The sequence below is a fragment of the Muscardinus avellanarius genome, assembly GCF_963383645.1.
Source record: "Muscardinus avellanarius genome assembly, chromosome: 22".
NCBI lineage: Eukaryota > Metazoa > Chordata > Mammalia > Rodentia > Gliridae > Muscardinus > Muscardinus avellanarius.
Window position 1 is genome coordinate 16,419,576 of NC_137808.1, and position 13,604 is coordinate 16,433,179.

General features: G+C 49.4%; 1 protein-coding gene across 1 annotated transcript; it reads left to right on the top strand.

The window, feature by feature from the left end:
- Nucleotides 1-2,336: 2,336 nt before the first annotated feature.
- Nucleotides 2,337-13,344, top strand: CNBP (CCHC-type zinc finger nucleic acid binding protein; the record flags this gene model as incomplete). The annotated part of the gene is made up of 5 exons (XM_080718215.1): nt 2,337-2,425; nt 10,976-11,113; nt 11,233-11,295; nt 12,333-12,531; nt 13,227-13,344. Exons 2-5 carry the CDS (start codon nt 10,990-10,992, stop codon nt 13,342-13,344), a joined length of 504 nt encoding a protein of 167 aa, XP_080574341.1. The 5' UTR covers nt 2,337-2,425; nt 10,976-10,989.
- Nucleotides 13,345-13,604: the final 260 nt, after the last annotated feature.

Consider the following 13,604-nt stretch of genomic DNA (forward strand, 5'->3'; position numbering starts at 1 on the left):
ATGTGTTAGGCAGCTACGCATATATTTCATCAGAAAGGAAGAGCTGGCAGATATTGTTACTCAACTGTTACTCAATTTAAGGAATCCTGACTCATGATGAATCAGAGCATTGTAACTGATGGAAAACATGAATATTTTCTTTTTTGGTACTGGAGATTGAACTCACAGATATTATCCTCTCGAGCTATACCTGCAGCCCTTATTTTATTTATTGTGGTACTGGGGATTGAACCCAAGGGCATTCTTCCTCTGAGCTATATCCCCACCCAGCCCTATTTTTCTTCTTTTCCCCTTGTAACAGGCTTTCTCCAAGTAGCTAAGGCTGGCCTGGAACCTACTATCCTCCTGTCTCAGCCTTCCAAGTACCAGGCTACCATGCCTGACTTGGCTTATCTACTAAACGAGACAGTTTTGTGTATGTTTGGTACTGGGGATTAAACTAAGTTTTGCTTTTTTACCACTGACCTACACCCCAGCCCTTTTTATTTTGAGACATTATTTCAGCAAGTGGCTCAGGCTGCACTTGAACTGAATTTGCAATCCTCCTGCTTCCAACTCCCACGTGTTGGGATTATACAGATGCACCACCTTGCCTGGCGAATGGGCTTTTTTATCTTTCTCTTCTTGTATTCAAACATCTGTAGTCAAGCAGGTGCACCTAAGGACATATCCAGGCAGTGCAAGCTGTAAATTCCATCACAGACCTTTGGGAAAAGTCATAATACTTTATGACCAGTCTGGCTGTATTAATAATAGTTACTGTGGGTGTGGTGGCACAGGCCTGCAACTCAGTACTTGGCAGGCTGAAAGGTGAATGGCAAGTTCAAAGTCAGCCTTAGCAACTTAGTGAGGCCCTCAACAACGTAGCGAGAGCTTGTTTCAAAATAAAATATAAAATGAGGCTGGGGACTATAGTTCAGAGGTAGATACTCCTGGGTTCAATCCCCAGTATCCCCCACCCCAAAAATACTCATTACCGAAATCCAGATACCAGGAAAGAAACTTTAGCTCCAAATAGATTGTTTAGAATACATCACATTCCCATTTCTTTGTTTTTGTGGTACTGGAGATTTAGCAATTTACCACTTGATTAGGTTAGGGAGGGGAGATATAAAAATCGATAAAGCTGAGCATGGTGGCGCACACTTGTAATCCCAGCATTTGGGAAGCTGAGACGGGAGGATCACGGTTCACTGACAGCCTCAGCTATTCAGTGAGGCCTTTTGCAACTCACTGAGACCATGTTTCAAAATAAAGAATTAAAATAAAAAATAGGACCGGGGGAGGTAGAATGACCCTGGGTTCCATCCCCAGCATCCCAAGAGCAAAAGAACAAAATAAACAAAACCAAAATAGTGCTTGGGGGGGGGGCATAGCTTGGAGGTAGAATGCCCTAGGGTTCAAGTCCCAGTACTGCACCAAAAAAGGGAAAAAAAGGCCGGGAGTGGTGGCGCAGGCTTGTAATCCCCGCGCTTGGGAGGCAGAGACAGGAGGATCGCGCAGGTTCGAAGCCAGCCGCCAGCCGCGCACGCTGGCTTAGGAGACCCTGTTTCCAAAATAAAAAATGTAAAAAAAATAGGTGTGGGAGTGTAGCCCGGAGGTAGAAGGGCTTCCAGGAACCCCAGTACCACCAAAAAAAAAAAAAAAAAAAGAGGATTGCAGATTCGAGGTCAGCCCAAGGCACGTAGCGAGACTCAGCAGTTTAGCGAGAGCCTGTTTCAAAAGAAAATAAATAGCCGGGGTGGTGGCGCAGGCTTGTCATCCCAGCATTCGGGAGGCTGAGACCGGAGGATCGCGGTCGGTGGACAGCCTCAGCTACTTAGCGAGGCCCTCTGCAACTCAGTGAGACCCGGTTTCAAAATAAAGAATAAAAAATAGGGCAGGGGGTGTAGCTCGGGGGTAGAATGCCCCTGGGTTCCATCCCTAGTATCGCAAAAATAAATAATAATAATTATAATAAAAAATTCGGGGGGGGGAGTTAGCTCGGAAGCAGATTGCCCCTGGCTCCAATCCCCGTACTTAAAGGTGTCGAGACGGCCGAGGACCCCCCTCCCCCCCAGGGCTGGGGGAGGACACCGCCTCTCCGGGAGACCCCGCCCCGCTTCTGGCGGGAAGGGCGGCGCGCGGGGCAGGACGGGAGCCGGAGCGGCCGCGGCGCGCGCAGGCCGCGGCCCGCCACGCACTGCGCCTGCGCCGGGCGGCGCTCCCGGCGGCGGCTCTGATTGGCCGCCCGAGCCCCGCGCGCTGATTGGCCGCGCGGGCGAGGCGGAGGCGAGCCGTGCGCAGCGGCGTGAGCGGTGCCGTGTGCAGACCCGCGTGTGGCGCAGGCAGGGACCCCGAAGATAAACAGCCGCTACCTGGCCAGCCGCCTCCCCGGGGCCTGCGTCCGCGTCTCCGCCGCTGCGGGCCCGCCGCGACGCCGAAGGTGAGGCCGAGGGTGCGGCCGCGGCCCGGGCGCCGCGGCGGGAGGGCCGGGCGGGCGGGCGGCGGAAGGGCGGGCGGGCGGGCGATGGCGGCCCCTCGGCCTGCGCCGCTGCGTCAGGCGGCGGCTCGGCCCGCGTCCTGGCTGCGGGCCCGGGGCGGCTCGGCGGCCGCGGTGCCCTTGGGCCGGGCGGGCGCCGCCGGGGCGGCCGGGGGGATGGGAGCCGCCGCCATGTGCCGCGCCGAGGCTTCCGGCCCGCGCGGCCCCACGAGGCGCTCGGCTGGCGGGGTCCTGGCCCTGGCCTCGGTGGTGCCCGCGGGCCCTAATTGTTTTTTATTTTTATTAAGGGCCTTAAGTTGGCCGGGCGTGGAGGCGCGCGCTTGTCATCCCGGCATTCGGGAGGCTGAGACCGGAGGATCGCGGTTCGCGGACGGCCTCGGCTACTTAGCGAGGCCCTCTGCGACTCAGTGAGACCCGGTTTCGAAATAAAGAATAAAAAAATATATATATAGGGCAGGGGGTGTAGGTCGGAGGTCAGATGCCCCTGGGTTCCATCCCCAGACCCGCAAAAAAAAAAAGGGGGGGGCCTTAAGTTGCTGGTCTGCTTCTCACCAGGCGGTGATGGGAGCCCCCCCCCCACTTGCCCCAAGGATCCTCAGGAAGCCCATTCGAAGCCGTCCATGGTGGCGCAGGCTCGGAATCCCAGTGCTTGGGAGGCTGGGACGCGAGGATCGCAGGTTTGCGGCCAGCCTCAGCTGCTGAGCAAGACCCTCCATCACTTAGACCCTGTTTCAAAATAAAGGATTAAAATATATATATATATATGACTAAGAAGCTGGGCGTGGTGGCGCACATTTGTAGTCCCAGCATTCGGGAGGCTGAGACAGGATCGTGGTTTGGGGATAGACAGCCTCAGCTATTTAGTGAGGCCCTCCACAACTCAGACCCGTTCTCAAAGTAAAGAATAAAAAATAGGGCAGGGGGTGTAGCTCAGAGGTCGAATGCCCCTGGGTTCCATCCCTAAACCCGCAAAAATAATGCATATATATATATATGAATGACTAGGAGTGTCACCCGGCGATAGGACGCCCCTGGGTTCAATCACCAGTTCCGCAAATAAAGAATTTTGAAAATGAGGCTGGAGGTGTAGCTCGATGTAGGATGTCCCAGGGTTCGATCTCCAGTACAGGCAAAAAAATAAAAATTAAAAAAAAAGCCCGGTTGCCCCCATACTTTGGAGGTTGAGACTGGACGGTTTCAGCAACTTAGGGGGGGGACCCTGTTTCTTTTTTTCTTTTGTAGCACTGAGGATTGAACCGTGGGGCATTTTACCTCCGAGCTACCCCCCTCCCTAGCCTCATTTATTATTCTTCATTTTTAAACAGGGTTTCAAAGTTGCAGAGGCCCTCAGTAAGTATCTGAGATTGGCCACAAACCTGCAGTCCTTCCATCTTAGCCTCCCACCTACTGAGATTATTAGCGTGCACTGCGGTGCCTATTTAAGGGAGACTATTTAAAAATAAAGGGCTGGAGGTGTTGCTCAGGGGTAGAATGCCCCTGTGCTCTATCCCCAATACCACAAAAAGGGGGGGAAAGGCCAGTAACTTGAGAGCGCAACTTTGTTGAGCCTCCAAGATGGGCAGCAGCAGTTTTTGTCATAGTTTCTTGGATTAAACGGGTAACAATTACCAAGGAGAAGTGAAGTTTAATTGGCCAGGCTCCATCTAGGTTCTTCATAGCATAGAAGTATATTTAGAACAAACTAATTGCCCACATTTGGGTTTGGGCGTTGATTTTTATTATGGGTAAGGTTTCTGTTGTGACGTGCACTTCCAAAATGAAGTGACTATCTGGTCTTGGGGGTGTCCGGTGAAAAGAAAAACGATTGGCCAATCATCCCGTACTTCATTCAGAAGGGGAAAGGTCAAGAGGGAGCTCACTGGGCGTGGTGTCTCAGGCCAGGAGTCCCGGTACTTGGGAGGCTGAGAACAATCACACCCTCACCAATACAGTGAATTCCTGTTTCATAATTTTAAAAAAGGGACAAGGGTCTACTCAGAGATAGAATGTCTCTAGGTTAAATTCACATTCCACGAAAAAAAAAAAGCAGTAAAACGGGCGTGGTGGTGCATGTTTAATAAAAAGGAGTGTTTTTTATTCTTTATTTTGAAATAGTATCCCTTAGTTGCAGAGACCCTCACTAAGTAGCTGAGGTTGGCCTTGAACCTGTGGTCCTCCTGTCACAGCCTCCCAAGTACTAGGATTATAACCCGTGCCTTCACACCCAGCTTTTCTTTTTTCTTTTTTTGTTTTCTTTTCTTTTTTTGGGGGGCGGGGAGCCAGATCTTCACTAAGTTGCTGTGTCTGGCACTGAACCTCAATCCTCTTGTCTCGGCTTCCCAAGTACTACAGGTATGTGCTACCGTGGGTGGCCCTAAATTGTGTTTTGGTTGTTTTTTTTTTTTTTTTTTTTTTTTTTTGGTATTCGAGATTGAACCAAGGGGCATTCTACCTCCAAGTTAAACTCCAGCTCTTTTTTTTTTTTTTTTGCTTTGAAATGGTCTCACCAAGTTGCTGGGGCTGATCCTCCTGTCCTGGCCTCAAGGACTGGTGTTGTAGTGTTGCTTGTGTGTAGGAGTGCTGCACCAGGCTGAGGTTTTTTTTTTTTTTTTTTTTTTTTTTTTTTTTTTTTTTTTTTTTTTTTTTTTTTGGTGGTACTGGGGGTGGAACCCAGGGGCTTTTCTACTTCCGGGCTTTACTCCTAGACTTATTTTATACTTTATTTGGAAACAGGGTCTCACTAAGTTGCTGAGAGCCTCACTAAGGAACCGAGGCTGGCTTCAGACCTATGCCATTCTCCTGTCTCAGCCTCCCAAGCGCAGGGATTACACGATGCGCCACCACGCCCAGGCTGTGTTAAATTTAAATTAGAAACGTTTACCCAGCTGCTAAAGCAGAATAAATTGAATGTAAGCATTTGATTTGAGCTTTTTTTCCCTAGTGGTGATAAGGGAGATTGAACCCAGGGGCATTCTACCTCTGATCCCAGCTCTATTTTTTATTTTGAAATAGGATCTGGCAGCAGGAGTGGTGGCAAACACTTGTAATCCTAGTACTGGGAAGCTGAGACACAGGGGGATCACAGGTTCGAATCCAGCCTCAGCAGCTTAGTGAAGCTCTCAACAGCTTAGTGAGATTTTGGGGGGGGGGTACTGGAGATGGAACCCAAGAGCTTTCTACCTCAGACCTATTTAATTTGGAAACAGGGTCTCACTAAGTTGCTGAGAGCCGCACTAAGTAGCTGAGGCTGACTTCGAACCTGTGTGATCCTTCTGTCTCAGCTCCCCAGTATTGGGATTAAAGTGTGCACCACCATACCCAGCGAGATCCTGTTTAAAAATAAGGAATCTGAGCTAGGCATGGTGGTGCATGCTTGTTATCCCAGTACTTGGTAGGCTGAGACAGGAGGACCACAGGTTAGTGGCCAGCTTCAGCTGCTTACTGAGGGGCCCTTTGCAATTTAGTGAGAATCTGTTTCAAAATAAAGAATAAGCCCGGCGTAGTGGCGCAGCTTGTAATCCCTGCGCTTGGGAGGTTGAGACAGGAGGATAGCATGGGTTCAAAGCTAGTCTCAGCTACCTAATGAGGCTTTCAGCAAATTAGACCTTGTTTCCAAATAAAATATTAAAAAAAAAAAAAAGGTCTGGGAGTATAGCCCAGAGGTAGAACCCCTCTGGGTTCCACCCCCAGTACCACCAAAAAACCCCAACAAACAAAAAAACAAAATAAAGAATTAAAAATTGGGCAGGGTGTGTAGCTTGGAGATCAAATGCCTCTGGGTTCCATCCCCAGACCCGCAAAAAAAAAAAAGAAAAAAGAAAAAAAAGAAAAATAGGACTGGGGGTGGTATAGCCCAGAGGTTAAAATGCCTCTCTTGTACCGCCCCCCCCAAAAAAAAAAACCAAATAAGATCGGGATAAATTGCTGATGTTGGCATGGAAGCTATTTTTCTATTTCAATCTCTCTAGTTCCAGCATTTCAGAGGTTTGCCACCACATCCATCACTGAAAACTTTTTTTAAAACATACATGGAACAAACTGGATATGGTGGTGCACTCTTCTGATCCCAGTACTTGGGAGATTGAGACAGAATCACAGGTTTGTGGCCAGCCTCAGCTACTTAGTGAGCAAATGAGTGAAACCCTGCTTCAAAATAAAGAATAAAAAATAGGGCTGGGGGCGTAGCTCCGAGGTAGGATGTCCCTGGTTTCAACCCCCAGTATCACACACAAGAAAAAGAACATGGGAGAGCTGGGCATGGTGGTGCATTCCTGGAATCCCAGTATCTGGGAGGCTGAAACGGAAGAATCACTGGTTGGAGGACAGTCTCAACAAGTAGTGAGACCCTGTTTCCAAATAAAATTAAGATAGGACTGGAGCCCAGCATGGTGGAGCACACTTGTAATCCCCGCATTTGGGAGGCTGAAACAGGAGGATCACAGTTCAGGACAGCCTCAGCTACTTAGTGAGGCCCTGTTTCCAAATAAAGAATAAAAAATAGGGCTGGGGGGGTGTACTTTGGAGGTAGAATGCTCCTGGGTTAAATCCCCAGTATCACACACAAAAATTAGCACTGGAGGTGTGGCTCAGAGGTAGAATGCTTCTGGCTTCAATTCCCAGTACCCCCAAAAAAATATATGGGGCTTTGGGGGTGGGGTGGAACACACTTGTGACCTGAGTACTTAGGCTAAAACACAAAAATCACAGGTTTATGACCAGCCTCAGCATCTTGGTGAGGTCTTGTTTAAAAATAAATAGCCGCATGTCGTGGCGCAAGCTTGTCATCCCAGCATTTGGGAGGCTGAGACCAGAGGATCGCGGTTCGCAGACGGCCTCAGCTACTTAGTGAGGCCCTCCACAACTTAGTGAGACCCTGTTTCAAATAAAGAATAAAAAATAGGGCAGGGGGTGTAGTTCGTGGTTGAGTGCCCCTGGGTTCCATCCCCAGACCCGCAGAAATAAATAAATAGGCCTGGGATATGGCTCAGGTAGGATGCCCATGGGTTTAACCGTCAGTACCACCAAAAAAAAAGTTTTGATTGCTCACTACATTGCTGAGATTGACTTTGAACCCGTGCTTGTCCTGTGTCAGCTCTCCAAGTACGAGGGTCACAAGCATGCGCAGCCCTTCCCTTTGCGGAGGTACAGACTGGTGCTCACAAGCGCGGGGACACCGCTGGACTAGTTGGAATGATTTGGCTGTGGGCTAAGTGCTCTCTGCCGAGAAGCTTGCCGTACTTTTACATCAGTGAGAGTTAAAAAGCAAACCACCTGTTGGCTCCATTCCGCTTCCTCGCCTCCTGGCAGTGAGTGGACAGCCCGGCCACTGATGCCGAGGCTGCCTGCCGCGTGGCCGCCTCCTCGCCACAGGACTCTCATCTCGGCCTGTCAGATGTTGCTCCAGGGGAACTGTTGGATTCTGGCATGGCGGCACACAATTGTAATCTCAGTCCTGGGAGATGGAGACAGGAGGATTGCAGATTGGATGGAGGTCAGCCTTCCGTTAAAAAAAAAAGACCTTAAGCCAGGCCTGGTGGCGCACGCTTGTAATCCCAGCATTCGGGAGGCTGAGGACTGGAGGATCGCAGTTTGCAGACAGCCTCAGCTACTTAGTGAGGCCCTCTGCAACTCAGTGAGACCCTGTTTCAAAATAAAGAATAAAAAAAAAAAATAGGGCAGGGGACGTAGCTCGGAGGTCAAATGCCCCTGGGTTCCATCACTAGACCCGCAAAAAAAAAAAAAATTAACGGTGCCGCATGGCTATGATCCTCCGGTCTCAACCTCCCAAGTGCTGGGATTACAGATGGGTGTCATTGCACCCAGCTGAGTGTTGTCTTATAAGTTGCTGAGAAAGACTTTGAGCTTGCTATCTCAGCCTCCCAAGTACGGGGATAATAGGCATCAGCACCACCATCCCCCATCTGTAAGATTTTATTAGTGCCTGATTCATGCTGTAAGCTTAGCTATTAAAACCTTTCAGAGGCCAGGCGTGGTGGGGCGTGTGATCCCATCATTCAGGAGGCTGAGACGGGAGGATCACAGTTCGAGGACAGCCTCAGCTACTTAGGCCCCTTACAACTCAGGGAGACTGTTTCAAAATAAAGAATAAAAAATAGGGATGGGAGTGTAGCTCAGGAGGTCCAGACCCTGGGTTTCATCCCAGTACCGCAAAAAAAAAAAACAACAAAAAAAAAAAACCCAAAGAAAAAACACTGAGATATATTGCCCTGCTACTAAAAGGGCAGCTGTGGTGACTCAGGTCGATAACTTGGTCCCTGCCCTCAAGCAATATGATAAGGCAACTGCTCTCAGGCAAATACTAACAAAGTCTGCTGGCTCTTGGTAGAAAGGAGACTTCCCGAGCTGGGCTGTGCGCTGAGATTCCTAAATAGACTTGCGCTGACCCTTGGCGGATGTGGCAGGTGGAAGAGGGAGGGACAGGGTTGGGGAGCACATCGAAGGGAAGTCCACCTGGAGCGGCCACATGGAGTGAGAATCATGTGCCTCATTCGCAGCTCTTTTTACCTTGGATTGGAATGACATATATTTTATTTTATGGTGCTGGGGGTGGAACCCAGGGGCATTCTACCTCTGAGCTACACCCTATTTTTTATTTTTTATTCGGAAGCAGGGTCTCACTGAGTTGCAAAGGCAAAGGGCCTCACTAAGTAGCTGAGGCTGTGCGCAAACTGCGATCCTCCAGTTTTCTGCCTCCCCAATCGGGTACAAGTGCAGGTCACCACACCCAGCTGAAATTTATTTTTTGTGATACTTGGGATTGAACCCCAGGGACATTCTACAACTGAACTACATTCCTCACACCCCTCTTTTTTTTTTAATCTGGGGGAGGGTCTCGCAATGTGAAGTCTGGCCTTGAACACCCAGGTTATTTTTTATTTTGAAACTAAGTCCTGCTGAGTTGTCCTAGGCTGGCCTCAAACCTGAAATCCTGTCTTAAGTCTCCCAATTTGTACACCATTGTGCCCAGCTGAAAGTGTTTTTGGGGTGGGGTGCTAGAGATTGAACCCAAGGGCGCATTCTACTTCCAAGCTATATATTTTGAAAAAGGAGGTGACTAAGATACAGAGGCTGGCCTTGAACCTGTGATCCTCCTTTCAGCTTCCCAAATCCTGGGGTTGTGGGCGTGTGCCCCTGTGCCCATCCAACATCTCTTAGCTCTGTGCATTGTACATGCCTGAATGTTAGCATGGGGATGTCTTCTAGGACGAGTAGCATGCCTTTAGAATAGGGAAAGAGCCGAGCGTGGTGGCGCACACTTGTAATCCCAGTACTTGGGAGGCTGAGACAGGAGGATGACACAAGTTCAAAGTCAGCCTCGGCTACTTAGGTTCTCAGCAACTTAGTGAGACCTTGTTTCAAAATAAGATATAAAATATAAAATATAGGTCAGGGGTGTGGCCGAGAGGTAAAGGCCCCTGGGTTCCATCCCCAGGACCATACACACAAGACACACAAAAAAGGGAAAGAGACAAGGAACCAGTTATCCTGCTAATTCACTAACTAACCCATTAGACCTGCTAATTTCCTGATTAGCTTGGCCATAGAGAGCATGTTCTCTCAGTCTACTGGAGAGGCCTTTAATATTAAAAGCATGTGTTGTATTGATGGGTTTTTGGCATGCTAATGAAGTTAGTTTTTCCCGTTTTAAGACTTAGTGAAAGCCAGTCATGGTGGTGCACACTTGTAATCCCAGCATTTGGGAGGCTGAGACAGGAGGATCTGGGTTTGCCTTCAGCCTCAGTTACTACTTAGTGAGACCCTCTGCAACTCAGAGTCCTTATAATTTATGAGCTGGATCTCAGTAATTTGCTGGGGCTGGCCTTGTATCTTGTGATCCTTTTGTCTCACCCACCCAAAGTACTGGGATTATAGGAGGGCGCTACTAAAAATGGCTGGGATTCCTGTCTATCTGTCTAATCTATCTCTGATACTGGGGGTTAAACGCAGGAGCATTCTACCTCAAAGCTACCTCCAGCCTGATTTTATTTATCTGGGTACAGGTCTTACTAGATTGGTGAGTTTCACTATTTGCTGAGACCATCCTTGAACTTGTGATCCATTTATCTCAGTCTCCCAAGTACTGGGATTACATGTATGGGCCAACATCCCTGGCAGAACCGTATCATAACTTAAATTATGACACAGACTAGAAATATTTAGGAAGAGGTTTTTGGGTAGAGCTGGGTTTTTTACATAGATCTTTTTGAAGGGGAGATTATCGGGAACTATCATTTGGTGTAGCTTTAGAAATACAAAGTAAAGCTGGGCATGGTGGCACATGTTTGTAATCCGAGCATTTGGGAGGCTAAGACAGGAGCATCAGGATCGAGATCATGGTTGCAGCCAGCCTCAGCCGTCTCCTCCTTGTCCTGGGCTCACAGGCGTGGAGCACTGCAGCTCGCTGTGTGGATATTTTTCGAAGGAGCTGGGAGTGATTTTGAGTGGTGTAACGCTGCTCTCCGTGTTTTGCAGATCTGACTGCAGCCATGAGCAGCAATGAGTGCTTCAAGTGTGGACGGTCTGGACACTGGGCCCGCGAGTGCCCCACTGGTGGGGGCCGTGGCCGCGGGATGAGGAGCCGCGGCAGAGGGGGCTTCACCTCGGATAGAGGTATTCTTGTCGAATACAGACGTCCAAGTCCTTCAGTAGAGTCAGTGGCAAGGCTGGTCGAATTCATCTTCTTTCTGTTCCCTCAATAGGCTTCCAGTTTGTTTCCTCGTCTCTTCCAGACATCTGTTACCGCTGTGGCGAGTCTGGTCATCTCGCCAAGGACTGCGATCTTCAGGAGGATGGTAAGTACCTGCCACGCCCTCTTCCTGGCCCAGCGCAGAACGGGAGGAAGTGAGCCTGCATTGCCCCAGCAGCGCCGAGAAGGACGTCCACTTGTGAGGCAGGGGTTGGCTCTAGGGGCATTCTCTTCCCCAGCTCTATTTTTGTTTTTTTTGTGTGTGTGTTTGAAACTTGAGCGTTGCTAGGTTGATGAGAGTCTGAGTTGGCTGAGGCTGACCTCAAGCCTGCAGTCCTGTCTCAGCCTCCCAGGTTACTTGTTTATTTGTTTTTTATTTGTTATATTTGGTTCTGGGAATTGCTTGGGGGCGTGTTGTACCTGCTAGCTACACCCCAGCCAGAATTAATTAATTAATTAATTTAATTGGTGGTGTTAGAGGTGGAACCCAGGGGCCTTCTGCCTCTGGGCTACACTCCCAGACCTGCTAGCTACACCCCAGCCAGAATTAATTAATTAATTAATTTAATTGGTGGTGTTAGAGGTGGAACCCAGGGGCCTTCTGCCTCTGGGCTACACTCCCAGACCTATTTTATATTTTATTTGGAAACAGGGTCTCAAGCCAGCTGAGGCTGGCTTTGAACCTCCGTGATCTTTGTGTCTCAGCCTCCTGAGCGCAGGGATTATAAGCGTGCACCAGCACACCCGGCTTTTTTTTTTTTTTTTTTTTTTTTTTTTTTAGCGCGGGTCTGGGGGTGGAACCCAGGAGCATTCGACCTCTGAGCTATATCCCCTGCCTTATTTTTAAATTCTTTACTTTGGAACCGGGTCTCACTGAGTTGTAGAGGGCCTCACTAAGTATCTGAGGCTGTCTGCGAGCCGTGATCCTCCGGTCTCAGCCTTCCGAATGCTCCCCGGCTTTTTTTTTTTTTTTTTTTTTTAAATCAGTCTCACTAAGTCTTGCCAGGCTGCTGAGTCTGGGCTCAAACCTATGGTCCTCATCGCCCCTCCCGTGGAACTCAGGCATGTGCTGCCATGCCTTCTGGGCACGACGCTTTGGCAAAGCTTTATATTCTTGGTCTGCTTCTTTCCCTATTGTTGAAGCCTGCTATAACTGCGGCAGAGGCGGCCACATCGCCAAGGACTGCAAGGAGCCCAAGAGGGAGCGCGAGCAGTGCTGCTACAACTGCGGCAAGCCGGGCCACCTGGCGCGCGACTGCGACCACGCCGATGAGCAGAAGTGCTACTCCTGCGGGGAGTTCGGCCACATCCAGAAAGACTGCACCAAAGTCAAGTGCTACCGGTGAGTGTGCACAGGAGACCAAGATGCAGCGGGACAGCCAGCAGCCGCCCCCCACCCCGCACTGGTGATGGACCCAGGCATTAGACCTCCGAGCGACACCCCAGCTCTATTTCTCATTCTTTTTTTTTTTTTAATTGACTTTATTTATTTATTTTGGTGGTACGGGGGTTCCTGGAAACCCTTCTACCTCAGGGCTACACTCCCAGACCTATTTTATATTTTTATTTGGAAACCGGGTGTCTTAAGCCAATGCGGCTGGCTTCCAACCTGCGCAGTCCTCCTGTCTCCACCTCCCAAGTGCAGGGATTACAAGCGTGCGCCACCACGCCCGGTTTATTTCTCGTTCTTTATTTTGAAGCAGGGTTTCGCTGAGTTGCAAAGGGCCTCACTTAAGTAGCTGAGGCTGTCCACCAACCGCGATCCTCCTGTCTCAGCCTCCTGAATGCTAGGATTACAAGGGTGTGCCATCACACCCATCTTAGTTTTATTTAGTTTAACTAGAGATCAAACCCAGGGAGATTCTACCTGTGAGCTTTCCTCCAACCCTATGTTTATCTTTTAACGTTGAAACAGGATCTCACCAAGTTGTATATGGCTGTCCTCCCGTTTTGGCCTCCCACGTACTGGATTAGAGGCTTGTGTTGCCAGGCCTGGCTCAGAGCATTGTTTTGACACTATTTTAATTTCCTTCGTAGGTGTGGCGAAACTGGTCACGTAGCCATCAATTGCAGCAAGACGAGTGAAGTCAACTGTTACCGCTGTGGCGAGTCGGGGCACCTGGCCCGGGAATGCACGATTGAGGCCACAGCCTAATTCTTTTCCTTTGTCGCCCCTCCTTTTTCTGATTGATGGTTGTATTATTTTCTCGGAATCCTCTTCACTGGCCCAAGGTTGGCAGACGAGGCTACTCCCAGGCCAGTGAGCTTTACTTGCCGTGTAAAAGGAGGAAAGGGGTGGAAAAAAAACCGACTTTCTGCATTTAACTACAAAAAAAAGTTTCTGTTTAGTTTGGTAGAGGTGTTATGTATAATGCTTTGTTAAAGAACCCCTTTCCACGCCGCTGGTGAATAGGG